Here is a 15000-nt window from a genome sequence, read left to right as displayed (position 1 = left end):
ATCGAATATTCTCATCTGTATGGAATAAGGTTATCGTTCTATTACTGAAGAGCGTGCCATTGAACAACGTTTCCCAGAGAGTTTACCACTGATCTACAGTATCTAGGTCTGAGCACAAACAAAGAAACAGAACTAGAAGAGTTAGTTTTAAGTTGTTGTGACGATCTCCTTAGTGGCAGTTCTTGCAAAAAATAAACTTCATCCCATCTTGTCCCGTTAGCTTAGTGGATATTGAAGTTAGAAAGACGAAATTCTACGACTCTAGACTCGATTCCCGCCTCGAATCCAATCGAATCTTAAAGCGAATGCTACTTAAGATGAAGCGAAAGGAATAGTCAGTTTGAGATAAAGAAATAAGTGCTATCCCATTTTAAACAGGTGTTTTAACACAGCGCGAATCGCCAAAAACGAGCATGAACGAGCACGATGCGTGAGGTGAGATGGAGGGTAAACAACGATCTTGCATCATTCTCGTGTCGCAATTGGCTAAATGCTGTTAATTCTTATCATGCCATGACATAATATTCGTATGTGGTTTTTATTTAGTTTTTTTCTTCTTCTTCTTTCTTTCCTTTTAGATGTCGATGAGTGCATTTTGGGATGCCACATGTGTGATCACATTTGCCACCACACTGCAGGCAGTTTTAAATGCAGCTGTCAATCGGGATACAGGCTAATGGCGGATCTCACAACTTGCACTGGTAATTTAATTGGAACGTTTAAAGTACTTCTATGACCAAAACAAATCAATTTTTTTTCTTTGCATCTCAAAACTATGATAACTAAACACTAAGTGACCCCAGTTTTAAGCCTTCTTTTCAAAAATACACCTGTTTATTTTAAATGGAATTTTCCCATTTAATGTCCGCGATTACTAACTCTAGAATCTTGAGAGAGCTGGATCAAGGAGAAAATGACGTGAAAGACTCATTAGTTTAAAGGTCGGTACACACGAGGGAGCTTGCTCCCGCAGCACGCTCCTGGAACACGCTCCCGGAGCAAAGCTCCCTCGTCTGCACCAACGATTTCTAGCGAAAAAATATGTTGCGCAACAAAACGTTTGCTATCGATTTTTGCTCCCTCATATCAAACTGGTTTGATATGAGGGAGCAAGCTCCAGGGGCAAATCTGTTGCACGAGTGTGTTTCAGGAGCAAGCTCCCTCGTGTGTACTGAAATTTGCTTGCCGTGACATGACGTGTCTCCAGTTGGCCAATCAAATTGGCTTATTTTTTTCATTCACAACAGTTTCCATGCCCCAATCGGGTTGTTTCATCATTCAGCTCCCTCGTCGTGTCCTTCGTGTGTACTGGTTGGGATACTTACCCGGGAGCGTGTGTCAGGAGCAAGCTCCCTCGTGTGTATCGGCCTTAAGAATGCAATGCATGTGTACGCAGCACGGGAGTTTCGCGCTTTTAGACTTTTAAACTCGTGTTTTGCATATATAATAAGCTGCATTTACGCGATGAAATTTTAAGCTTGTGAGTAAATGACGTATCATTCTCAAGATCCAACTCTCTTTGGTCCAATCGGTCAGTTTTAAACGTGAGTAACGGCGGACAGTGAAATCCAGACCTTACACTCAAAGTAAACAGCCTTTCGATAAAAATCAAAGCTCACTGAGCTTGAAAATCTTTGCCAGTCAGGTGTTAAGCAAACACACTTTCAAAATCAGAAAAAAAGGAAGTGAGTTTTTGATCATAGTAGGACTCAAGTGAATGGGTTTTTTTGAGGAGGTACGTAAAGCGAAGTTTACTCGATTGATTAACAGAATGGCTGGCTGACAGCCTAACTGACTGACACTAAAGGGGGAAATTTTTTTTTTGTGTGTAATTGACTTAATGGCTGACTGGCTTGCTGATTTCCTGTGACTGGATAAATGAGTGTCTGGTTTGACGGCAGGCTTAACCCCTGACTGACTGATTGACTGGCTTTTTTCACTCACTAAATTAATTATTTGTCTTCTCTTTTTTACTCAGATATTGACAAGTGCACAGAGCCTCGTCATATGTGTAATACGCTTTAAACGAAAAGTACGATTGCAACGAGCTCGTTTGGCAGAGGTATGCAAGTATCACGACATTAAATACGTTTTGCTTAAAGCATGACAAGTAAACATTAATGATCTTTTTCTTGGAATTTTCTGTCTTCATAAAAAGTATTCACTCAATACTATGTCAGACTAATGTGCACATTAATGCTTGAAATTAAATGTGAAGTAGGGGCCGGTACACGTTTGTAAATTTTCTAATTCAGGAGCCACTTAAAAGCTTAGTTGTAGAAAAAACTTACCCATGCAATCCAGAACAAGTACTTTTGAAGGGGTTATCCCCCTCTCCACCCCCACCCGCAAACAAGAAAATAAAATCACGGTCATATTGGCATCCCAAACAAATCCTTTATTGTTGTAGCATACTTCATTTTGACTACTTAACTTTTCCAGACTTTGTCTGTGGCTCAACTTAATACTATTTGTTTTTATGTTTACACCAGGACGAAAAGAAATCACTGTTTTCATGGACGGAGTAGCAATTGAGAAACACATGCAAACCTTTTGAAACCATAGCTATATCGTCTTTTTTGGATACTATCCACACCGAAGCTATCGAAAAGAAAACACCCTTGAAAGGAAACCCTTTAAAAATCGGTGCCATACCTACAAACTGTAGATAATCATACACAGTTATTACATCTAATCACTGACTTTAAACACTGTTTTCTTTTCAGGGTGCTTAATGCCTAGTGTTGTAGTATCACTTTTCCGAGTGTTTTCGTTTTCGAAACTTTTTAGTAACATTTTTCAAAAAATAAACATTAATCTACAGATCTCTACCTTCACAAACTTATTTTGTATGTGCGTTTGGAAGACACATTTTTATACATTTTGTAAAACCGAGCATATTTATGATTTCTAATAAAGTTATATGATAAGCAAATGGACAGTGAATTGTCTTATCCAACGTTAGATGGTTTCCTTACTTACTTGACCCATAAAGGCGCTGTTACACTCGCAATTTTTCGAGCAACTTGTCTGTCAATTTTGTTTCGACAAGAGTTCTCACACTGCAAAGCTATTCGCTTGACGGTTGTTACACTGGGTAACGTTTCTTGCAATTTGTCTCTCTTTCGATGATCTCATGAGGTTAAAGGAAGATAATTTCACTGGTTGATGACGCAATCCGTTGAGACAGAAGTTGCAGGGCAGATTTCACAGCACGCATTGCTTGAAACCTTCGTTGCTAATTTTCGTAAACCAATGCGCAAAATAGCAATGGATTCTACTTTCCCCGAAGGGTTCTGCAATTTGTGTCACCTTGTTTTTGGCAATGGTAAAGTGTGCAACTTGCAACTTGTTTCGCTATGGCGTTTCAAGAGAAGTTGCACGAAAGATCGCAAAATGCAACAGAGCCTTATATTAAATAAGAGTTTCAGTTTAAAACGTATGTTAAACATTTGGTTGCGTTACATGACCCGGATATCCAAATACCATCAGTTTGACCCTTGCGACGGAAATGGTCTAAATTAAAGGCCATAGTATAGGCTGCCTGTAGCCTTTCGTTCCCTTGAGGCTCACACCAACACCTTCAACCAACTGTACTTTTTGGAAGGATTGAATCTACCCCAATTATTTCACATAACATCAAATGTTATGGTACCAAATAAAACACCAATCATGACTTAACAAGGTGCACTCATTAATGTGACGTAAAAGTTTATCATAGCAACGAAAAAGCCTTCTAAAAAAATGCCCTATATTTTGTCTTCAAGAGCTTATATCTCAGAAACGAACTCGGTGACCCCCATTTTTTATTGCTGTAAAGTGGTTAGCAGGCGGAAGCGGAATCAGGGCCACCTTAAAATTTTCCAGTTGTAAAGGTGGCTATGAATCTGCTCCAGATATGTTTTTCTAACTTTGCAGCGGATTTGTTAGTTCCCCAACTATTATTCTAGGAATTGAACTACTTTGGAATGCAAACGTGACATTCTTTCACTTTGCTTAAAAACACCACCAATAACTCGAGGGAGTACGCCCTATAAAGAACTTGGAAATTTATTAAGAAAAGAAAAACGTCTTCTTTATTGCTGATGATTTCATTCATTTGTTATGCAGAAGAATAGGAAAAAAAACTTTCACCCGTTGTTTCCCTTCTATTTTGTAATCTTTGAATGTTGCAAAGGTTTCTCTTTTCCTTATCACGGTGAAAGCCTGAAGTTAAGGGTCATCAGCAGAAGTGTTTTTTTTTTCTTTTCTTTCGAAACTGGCTTACACTCATACAACAAAAACAGTTTCAAAGAACTAAATAAAACATGATTTTTAGCAACTGAAATATAGCACTATCATTTTGATCGCCACTGAAGCAACACTGCCTTTTGAAATTACAAAAGAAACGAAGTATCAAAATAACGGGTAAAACTAGCATTTTACTATAGACCTAAGCTTACTGTCATAATTTCACTTACAATAATCTCAGTCTGTTGGTTTAGTTAACGCAGTAAATTTCTACTAAACCTTTGGAGCTTTTTCTACTGGCATAACGATGATTGTTAACCCGTTCTAATGTTCTTTTTTTTTACAAGTTCGGCAATCACTGAAGCGTCATGCCCTGGGAGGTAGTCTTCTAGCATCTTCGACATCGATTCTGGAAAAAGAAAAAAAGAAAACAGCCCTAAATGTAGCTGGTTCTTTCGAGCATACATATACAATGCTCCTATGCGAATGGCTACGTGCAGGACGATGCTGTCTTCGAATTCCTTACAAAAGATGAAGTTTAGAGATTTATATATGGGAGAACATAAACACCAAAAGAGGCATCACGAGGTGATAAAATGAGCCATCTTCACCAGTTAACAAAAAGTCGGAAAAGGGTGAATGAAAACAGTTTGTCCACCAATGTGAAATGTATCCTTTACGCTACTGTGCATGCGTGATAGGCATGTGGAAATTACATTTGTGACTAAAGCATGTTAGAGCAAAGTTTGAATTGTTTATACCACGAAGCTACCATCTCGTTATCATGCCATCTTAGGCCTATTTGATTCCTGTCGTCAGTTTTCCAGTTTGAATGTATTCTTGTTTTCTGAGTTAAACTCGAACTTCACTTACCATTTTTTTGGAAATTCCAACGTGACATCATCGCCAACCAGCACAAATGGCGCCCAGTGCTTTATAGCGCAATACTGCTTGGACTCTCGGAAAGATTTCATTGCTTGTTGAAGAGCTCTACTTGCGCTTTTTCCATCTACCAGGTGCTGGTAGAAGCTCCTCATGAACAGCAACGTTACCTCGTCATCAATTGCCCAGAGTGACACCAAAACAGACCGAGCTCCAGCACACAGGAAAGCCCTTGCAATTCCCACCACTCCCTCAGACTTCACTTCTCCCCGGCCACTGTGACAACAGCTCAGCACAACTAGTCTTGCTCGAAGAGAAATTGTCTGAACATCCGACATTTTCAAAATGAAGTCTTCCTCTTTGGGAATTGGCGATTTCCGTTCGGTATTTGGGGCTAAAGCAATTTCTCCCGTTTTTTGGCATCCATGTGCTGCAATGTGAACTAACGCAACTGATTTCATACTTTTCAGCACCTCAGATTTCGTGGCACTTTTTCCAGTCAGCGGTGTTGTCTGCAGAAGTTGTCCAATCATCTCTACTTCATGTTTTGCGCATGGAAGCTGTTCCAAAATGGGCTCCCCTTTCTTGTTAGTAACTTCCTTCAACCACGGATCACCTACAAGCAGTGCGCCAGTCTTACTGTGGAAGTCGTCAGGTGCACCAACGATCACATTAAAAGCGGTCAACGAGGGAATGGTGCGGATCCTGATAGAGTCACTTAATGCAGAATATGGAGCCAAGCAAAATGGTCCATCGGGAACAACGATTAACTCATGTCCTTGCAGCAAGTCTGCAATTGGCCCGAGTAAGACATCACACAACGGCTGTAAAGAGTTAACGGAGGATGAAGATGGTAGAACTGTTTTCTCAGTGATAAGTTTTTTGCTGTAAGACAGGTCACTGCGTAGTGGATCCAAAGAACGATTCTCGCATCTGACACCATCCCTTACGCCGATCCCTTTCAAAATAGTTTCCATCAACAAATCAGCACTTCCATTCGCGATTTCGTTTTGCCGAAAGCTGATCTTGCTGTCTTTTCTTAGCACCCAAAACGTGATCTTGTTCTGGTCAAGTGCCACAAAAACAGCTTGTGAAGGTAAAAGCTCTAATGCAGCTGTAAGAGTTTGATTCGATCTTTCAAAATATCCATCCATCTTGTATCGTTCTTTCAAAATATCCATCAAAGCCTGTGCTCGACCTTTCTCAGCTGCATACAAAGCTTCTTCAATCTCTCCATTCTTCAAAAGTGTCCTCCACAGAGCAGTGTATGACACGCGATAAGAATCACGAAAACTTATTTTCCATTCATCTTCTGACTTCAGACTACGCCTTGTTTTATCAAAATGTTTTATACTTAAACGATAGCAACTGAGTGCATTACTCAAGGAACCCAACAATTCATGATCATGACCTTGAGAATACCACTCAATTCCCTCTCTTATAAAGGCTCCAATTTCCTTGAAAATACTAAGACTGTGTTCATGGTAATCCATGGCTTCCTTAAAGTAACCTAGATTGTGATAGGCATTTCCCAGATTTCCATAGGCTGATCCCTCCCCAGTCCTATCCCCTACTTCTTTAGCAATACTAAGATGTTTTTCGTAGTACTCAATGGCTTGTTTAAAATTACCAAGATTGCAAAAGGCATTTCCCAGATTTCCAGATGCTGATCCCTCTCCAACCCTATCTCCTACTTCTTTAGCAATACTAAGATGTTTTTCGTAGTACTCAATGGCTTGTTTAAAATTACCAAGATTGCAATAGGCATTTCCCAGATTTCCATAGGCTGATCCCTCGCCAGCCCTATCCCCTACTTCTTTAGCAATACTAAGATGTTTTTCGTAGTACTCAATGGCTTGTTTAAAATTACCAAGATTGCAAAAGGCATTTCCCAGATTTCCATAGAATGATCCCTCGCCACTCCTATCCCCCACCTCTTTTGCAATACTAAGACGTTTTTCATAGTACTCAATGGCTTGTTTAAAATTACCTAGACTAAGATAGGCATTTCCCAGATTTCCATAGGCTGATCCCTCGCCAGCCCTATCCCCTACTTCTTTAGCAATACTAAGATGTTTTTCGTAGTACTCAATGGCTTGTTTAAAGTTACCTAGATTGAGATAGGCATTTCCCAGATTTCCGTAGGTTAATCCCTCCCCAGCCCTATCCCCCACTTCTTTTGCAATACTAAGACATTTTTCATTGTACTCAATGGCTTGTTTAAAATTACCTAGACTAAGATAGGCATTTCCCAGATTTCCATAGGCTGATCCCTCGCCAGCCCTATCCCCTACTTCTTTAGCAATACTAAGACATTTTTCATTGTACTCAATGGCTTGTTTAAAATTACCTAGACTAAGATAGGAGTTTCCCAGATTTCCATAGGCTAATCCCTCGCTAGCCCTATTACCTACTCCTTTAGCAATACTAAGATGTTTTTCGTAGTACTCAGTGGCTTGTTTAAAATTACCAAAATTGTGATAGGCATTTCCCAGATTTCCATAGGCTGATCCCTCGCCAGCCCTATCCCCTACTTCTTTAGCAATACTAAGATGTTTTTCGTTGTACTCAATGGCTTGTTTAAAATTACCAAGATTGCAATAGGCATTTCCCAGATTTCCATTGACGGATCCCTCGCCAGCCCTATCCCCTACTTCTTTTGCAATACTAAGATGTTTTTCGTAGTACTTAATGGCTAGTTTAAAATTACCTAGACTAAGATAGCCATTACCAAGATTTCCATAGGCTGATCCCTCCCCAGCCCTATTACCTACTTCTTTTGCAATACTAAGACATTTTTCATAGTACTCCATGGCTTGTTTAAAATTACCTAGACTAAGATAGGCATTTCCCAGATTTCCATAGGCTGATCCCTCGCCAGCCCTATCCCCTACTTCTTTTGCAATACTAAGATGTTTTTCGTAGTACTCAATGGCTTGTTTAAAATTACCAAGATTGCAATAGGCATTTCCCAGTTTTCCATTGGCGGATCCCTCGCGAGCCCTATCTCCTACTTCTTTTGCAATACTAAGATGTTTTTCGTAGTACTCAATGGCTTGTTTAAAATTACCTAGACTAAGATAGCCATTACCAAGATTTCCATAGGCTGATCCCTCGCCAGCCCTATCCCCTACTTCTTTAGCAATACTAAGATGTTTTTCGTAGAACTGAATGGCTTGTTTAAAATTACCTAGACTAAGATAGGCATTTCCCAGATTTCCATAGGCTGATCCCTCGCCAGCCCTATCCCCTACTTCTTTAGCAATACTAAGATGTTTTTCGTAGTACTCAATGGCTTGTTTAAAATTTCCAAGATTGCGATAGGGAATTCCGAGATTTCCATAGGCTGATCCCTCGCCAGCCCTATCCCCTACTTCTTTTGCAATACTAAGATGTTTTTCGTGGTACTCAATGGCTTGTTTAAAGTGACCTAGGCTAAGATAGCCATTACCGAGATTTCCATAGGCTGATCCCTCCCCAGCCCTATTACCTACTTCTTTATCAATAATAAGTTTTTTTTCGTAGTACTCAATGGCTTGTTTAAAATTACCTACACTAAGATAGGCATTTCCCAGATTTCCATAGGCTGATCCCTCGCCAGTCCTATCCCCTACTTCTTTAGCAATACTAAGATGTTTTTCGTAGTACTTAAGAGCTTCTTTAAAATGACCACGATTGTAATAGGCATTTCCCAGATTTCCAGATGCTGATCCCTCTCCAACCCTATCTCCTACTTCTTTAGCAATACTAAGATGTTTTTCGTAGTACTCAATGGCTTGTTTAAAATTACCAAGATTGCAATAGGCATTTCCCAGATTTCCATAGGCTGATCCCTCGCCAGCCCTATCCCCTACTTCTTTAGCAATACTAAGATGTTTTTCGTAGTCCTCAATGGCTTGTTTAAAATTACCAAGATTGCAATAGGCAATTCCGAGATTTCCATAGGCAGATCCCTCCCCAGCCCTATCCCCTACATCTTTAGCAATACTAAGATGTTTTTCGTAGTACTCAATGGCTTGTTTAAAATTACCTAGACTAAGATAGGCGTTGCCCAGGTTTCCATAGGCTGATCCCTCCGCAGCTCTGCAGCCTATTTCTATGAAAATGTGCAATGCTTGTGCATAATTTTTTATGGCCTGTTGATAATCAGGTAGGTTGAGGTAAGCACCACCAAGATGAAAATGAGCCCTTGCTTTACGATCCCTGTCTTCTACACTTATTGCAATGGAAAGCTCTAGCATTCGCTGCTCTACAGCCTCTAACTTCCTATCTACCATTCTTCAATTATGAAAGCTTTTTCGATGAGATGATCCATTGTCAAATCAAGGATGAAGCTGGAAGGAAAAAAAAGCAAAGACGCCGATGTTTAACCTGCTCTTTAAAGTAATGAAAGGTTATACAATATCATGTATTCTGTGTTACCAAGTCATTCTCTCGAAACGTTGAAATAGACGGTACTGAAAATTATCCATTTTTGTTCATGTTCATTACGTATCTTACGACTCAGTCCTATTTTTTTGAGCTTCAAGATTTATGATTTAAGCCAGGAGTGGGTGCAAAAACTCAATCATTTTGCGCTAACACATTCAGCCTTTTACTAAAGGATAAGCCGAACAGGAGATACGAAACAGGAACTGTTTAGTCACGGCCACTTACAATGGTTGAGTAAGGTTGACTGTAGAAACGGGCGTATTAATGGAACCACAGAGCACTGAATAGTGAAAGAGGGAAAATTCCCTTTCCGGGATGCAATTACAACAGGCCAATTTCTGCATATTTGAATCATGGATGACTGCAGCTTACCAATAACTCCGAATCACACCCTCCTTTGTTTAAAAAAGTCATCCACTGAGCAAAACAGTTGTGCTTTACTTGCTTAATGATCAAACAAATAGAATAAAATGACTCATATCAAGTTCGGCAGTTGCAAAATTCAGCATCGCGTTGCCAATGAAAACCGAGTGAGCTAGAATGCTGGCACAATGGTGAACTAACGCTTTGGAAATAACAAGAGCTTTAAATATTCCTTCTGAAAAACTGCTTCTTGAATATTCACGCACTCATGCCACCTTGTTTAGCATTTGACTTACCAGTAGGTATTTGACAAAACGCGTTTCATTTAATCAGAGAGGTATAAACGTCACTTATCACTAAAAAGCCAGCACAATGACAACTTTAACAAATAAAAACTTAGGGGAGAGGACTCGTCATAAAATGTCCTATTGATGGTTTGCATGTGACATTATGGCGGCCAAGTTGGTGTACAGCACAATGGATTAAAATGTCCTTCGGGAATTTGTCTCTATTCTTATGCAAAACTTGTGAAGCCATTTTCTAACGACCACCAACAACAAGGTAACTAGAGTGTCTTTTCATTGCCATGACAGGATACCATAAACCAATAATGCATCATTTACACTGGATTTGTTTCGCAAACAGGGTAGAGCTGTTTGTAGAACAGCCTTTCGGCCACTCCCCCCCCCTCCTCTCCCCAATGGAAAAGTTATTACCATTCATCCAATGAAATGCCTTTGTTTTGCAGACGACAAAAACCCATAGCAACAAACAAGAACTTACCTCGTCTATTGATGGTTTTCATCTGACGTCACGGCGGCCATGTTGGTTTACAGAACAATGCAGCGAAAATAATATCTTTTGGGAATTTAACTCTATTCTTATGCAAAGCTTGTGAGGCCATTTTCTATTGTTTTGTACACCAACGTGGCCTTCTCATCACGTGGATGCAAACCAAGAGTTCATCTATTTGATCATACTGAGTTGACTGCGTGTTCACAATAATTATTTATGAATGCACGCCAAGGATCAGTGGTTCATTGAGCAAGTTAGAGAATTTAGTTATGCGCCTGAAACTTTCCTTCGATTCAAACAGGCGTTACGGTTATTTGTAAAGCCTGCAGGCCTAGGATATTGTTTATTCGTCCTGAATTTTAATCACAGCCGTTGGCGAACCGTTATAGTCAAACATACAGCGCTAGTTTCAATACTCCTGAAGTATTAAAGTATTTAAGATCATTAGGACCAACTTGAAAATTACTTACTTTTTTTCCTGAGGCACTCAGAAAGACACAGCATAGTAATTAGAGCGCGACCAAAGAACGAAATCTACAGTGTAATAAAAGAAAAACGTAAATAAAAAAGGGAACACGAATAACGAAATGGAAATGATTTTTTTTCTTGGAATGATCCGTGCCTCACAAAGTACTTTCTTTGCCTCAATGTACTAGAAACATACACATAGTTTCCGTTCCTTTGTCATAGTGTGAAACTAATCTAAAAGATTTAGCATGAATTTAACTTTAAAAAACTTATAACAAGCTGTAATGGTTTCAAAAGCAAAACGCACGCATTTTTTATCTTTAAATCAAGTTCTAAGGTATAGTGACAAGACCTTTTGCAATGAGCTTAGCAAACAGAAGAGGAAGTTTTGAGCCAACCTGATCTCGATTAACAATCTGACCAGATTTGCATTGTTTCAAAGTAGCGATGTTCGGATAGAATTGATTGTACCCAAACCGTTTTATAATCTATAGAGTACTCAACTTACCTTTTGCAAATAATTTAAAAGACTGCGTTTAAACAATACAGAGACTGATTACAGCAGGACGAGAAGACCGTCAGCAGTTTGGAAGAATCGTGTTTACTTGGCGAAGGCGCTGAAAGTGATTTGTTCAGTTGCAGTTTTAAATATTGCGGAAATCGTTCTATTATCAGCTCTGTGATATCACGTTGATTTGACTCCAGCATTATCACAAATAAACGGAAAATGAAATTGCGCCCGGTAAAGATAAAAGAAAAAAAGTCTCTGGCTTTAAGAATACCCGACGATTCAGATATAAGCCTTACTGCCTGTAAACATGCTTAGTTTTAATTGTCTGACTAGACCAGCGCGCTTATTTTTTCTGCTCTCACAGCTTTACGGCAGGGGAAGTATCGAAAATAAAGCACTCGAAAACGAAAAACTTAGCACGAAGCACCCCGAAAAGGTGGAAATCGAACTGAGCACCCTAAGTCGAAAACGAAGTCGAATCCCAACTCGAAAATGAAGCACTCAAAACTCGAAAACGAAGCAACCAAATTCGAAAACAAAGCACCCTATTTGCCATTAGAAGACCGCTTTGACCAGAGGCAAAAAGCAATTTTGTTATCAAAATAATCAGAATAAAAATATACTTTTTACTAAAGATCGTTTTTCCGCTGTTTCTTACTATACCCTTGAGTTGAGAGAGTTGGGTACGCAGCACAAAACCACTATGGTCTTTAAATACTTTTAAATGGTCTTACACCCGAGTATTTAAGGGATGTATTTATCAATCGATCTGACGTTACTAATTATTCACTGAGGGACTCCGTGAACAAACTTGCTGTTCCAATACCATTTTTTGAAAGACAGTTTTAGCTATAGCGGGGCGGTGCTTTGGAACAGCTTACCTTCTGAGCTGCGGCAGGTAGAATCACTGAATAAAGTTAACATACATACATGGAGAAAAAAGATAAAAGTAAACCTTAGGAACATGAGCGCAATCTAAAAATAGATTTTAAATAATTGTTATGGGGGTACAGGGATTCGCTGTCTTATCTCATATTCTCCTGGTCCTAGCGACCCCTCCCATGTGTACCTTTTTGTTCTTGTTTTTGTTAAAGTTATACTTAGCACTGAAGACACACTCCGTATTTTGTTTGCAACCGGAATCCACTCTGGTCGCCACTTACATAAACACATACAGATATAACAGAGATAGGTTCCAAAAAAGTTGATCAGGCTTCCAGTGAATAAGAACGTTGAACTAAATATACTTAACTCATAAGCCGCTATAGGATGATACGTTTCTTGAGTATCTTAAATTAAATCTACACAAGTCAGTGCTTATAGCTTACGATCTTCGATTGCGACTGTACTTTCTATTCCGAGAGAATCAGATACTGTTCAGCACTTGGCAGCAACTACTTTTAACAAGCTCCCTGTAGCTATTAGAAACATAACTGAGTATAATTCCTTTTGTCGTAGTGTGAAGAGACAGCTTTCATGTAAGGAACTTTAACCAGTGAACACAATTGTAAATATGTATATATTCTACTTTTTTAGAATTGATTTATAGTGTAGATATTGTGGATGAAGAACCTCACTTTGTTGGATACTCCGCAATAAACCATTATTATTATTATTATTATTATTATTATTATTATTATTATTGTCGCACGTATGTGTTATAATTGTGATACTCATCAAATCCTATAAATGGTTTTCAATCACGTGATGAGACGGCCATGTTGGTTCACAAAACAATAGCAAATTATGGCTCATGTTTTGCATTATAATAGAGGCAAATTCCCATAAGACTTTTAGAAAGCTATTGGGTGTATATGTGGACCAGCACCTGACCTGGAAGACGCATGTAGACCATGTGTTAAGTTCATTTTATGGGACACTGTCAATACTGCACAGGCTTAAAAATCTAGCCCCTTTTCATGCGAGGAAACACTTGGCAGAGGGCTTAGTCCTGTGTATACCGAACTATGCATGCTCTGTTTTTCACCCCCTCCCAACATTTCTAATGAAGCGCCTTCAGAGGCTACAAAATGCATGCGCTGGATTTGTCACAAGAAGGTTCGTAGGATTGGAGGACGTCGCAAAGTTGATCTGGCTTCCAGTGAATAAGAACGTTGAACTAAATATACTTAAGTTGACTCATGAGCCGCTATATGATGATACGTTTCTTGAGTATCTTAAATTAAATCTATACAAGTCAGTGCTTATAGCTTAAGATCTTCGATTGCGCCTGTCGTTTCTATTCCGAGAGAATCAGGTATTGTTCAGCACTTGGCAGCAACTACTTTTAATAAGCTCCCTGTAGCTATTAGAAACATAACTGAGTATAATTCCTTTTGTCGTAGTGTGAAGAGACATCTTTCATGTAAGAAACTTTAAGCAGTGAACACAATTGTAAATATGTATATATTCTACTTTTTTAGAATTGATTTATAGTGTAGATATTGTAGATGAAGAACCTCACTTTGTTGGATACTCTGCAAGGGAGGCGCGGTGGCCTCATGGTTAGTGTGCTCGACACCGGATCGCGTGGTCTGGGTTCTGGGCCTGGCTTGGGGGGTGACGTTGTGTTGTGTTCTTGGGCAAGACACTTTACTCTCATGGTGCCTCTCTCCACCCAGGTGTATAAATGGGTACCGACGTAATGCTGGGGGTAACCCTGCAATGGACTAGCATCCCATCCAGGGGGGAGTATAAATACTCCTAGTCGCTTCATGCTACAGAAACCGGAGATAAGCGCCGGCCTGATGAGCCTTCTGGCTCGTAAGCAGAGACTTTACCTGTAGCTATTAGAAACAACTGAGTATAATTCCTTTTGTCATAGTGTGAAGAGACATCTTTTATGTAAGGAACTTTAACCAGTGAACACAATTGTAAATATGTATATATTCTACTTTTTTAGAATTGATTTATAGTGTAGATATTGTGGATGAAGAACCTCACTTTGTTGGATACTCCGCAATAAACCATTATTATTATTATTATTATTATTATTATTATTATTATTATTATTGTCGCACGTATGTGTTATAATTGTGATACTCATCAAATCCTATAAATGGTTTTCAATCACGTGATGAGACGGCCATGTTGGTGCACAAAACAATAGCAAATTATGCCTCATGTTTTGCAAAATAATTCTTTCTCTATTGTTCTGTGCACCAACATGGCTGCTGTGACGTCAGGTAAAACCACCTATTGTTCCTGAGGGTAAAAAGAACCATAACAATGAAATAACATGTAACACGTGCATGGCGAGTAACACTGCAAATTTGCAGTAAACGCTTGTAACATTAAGTCATTTCTGCCAGTGTTTAATT

At 39.2% G+C, this 15000-nt stretch overlaps 1 protein-coding gene and 1 long non-coding RNA gene across 2 annotated transcripts in view; one reads left to right on the top strand and one right to left on the bottom strand.

The window, feature by feature from the left end:
- The first annotated feature begins 593 nt into the window (after positions 1-593).
- LOC138045446 (uncharacterized) lies at positions 594-2812 on the top strand. The gene is made up of 3 exons (XR_011131584.1): positions 594-701; positions 1979-2062; positions 2727-2812. It is a non-coding gene; the product is annotated as an uncharacterized lncRNA (long non-coding RNA).
- A 1697-nt stretch (positions 2813-4509) lies between these two features.
- LOC138045431 (tetratricopeptide repeat protein 28-like) overlaps positions 4510-15000 on the bottom strand; it is a 36467-nt gene continuing 25976 nt past the window's right edge. The window contains exons 2-4 of the mRNA XM_068891939.1: positions 6623-9202; positions 5104-6523; positions 4510-4639 (exon numbers count right to left, since the gene is read on the bottom strand). Of these exons, the coding sequence (XP_068748040.1) occupies position 4639; positions 5104-6523; positions 6623-9202 (4001 nt within the window). The 3' untranslated portion in view covers positions 4510-4638. The remainder of the gene's footprint in view (positions 4640-5103; positions 6524-6622; positions 9203-15000) is intronic.

Source organism: Montipora capricornis, chromosome 4, assembly GCF_036669925.1.
Source record: "Montipora capricornis isolate CH-2021 chromosome 4, ASM3666992v2, whole genome shotgun sequence".
NCBI classification, from domain to species: domain Eukaryota; kingdom Metazoa; phylum Cnidaria; class Anthozoa; order Scleractinia; family Acroporidae; genus Montipora; species Montipora capricornis.
The sequence above is the reverse complement of the archived record's forward strand: the minus strand, read 5'-3'. Positions and strand labels throughout refer to the sequence as shown.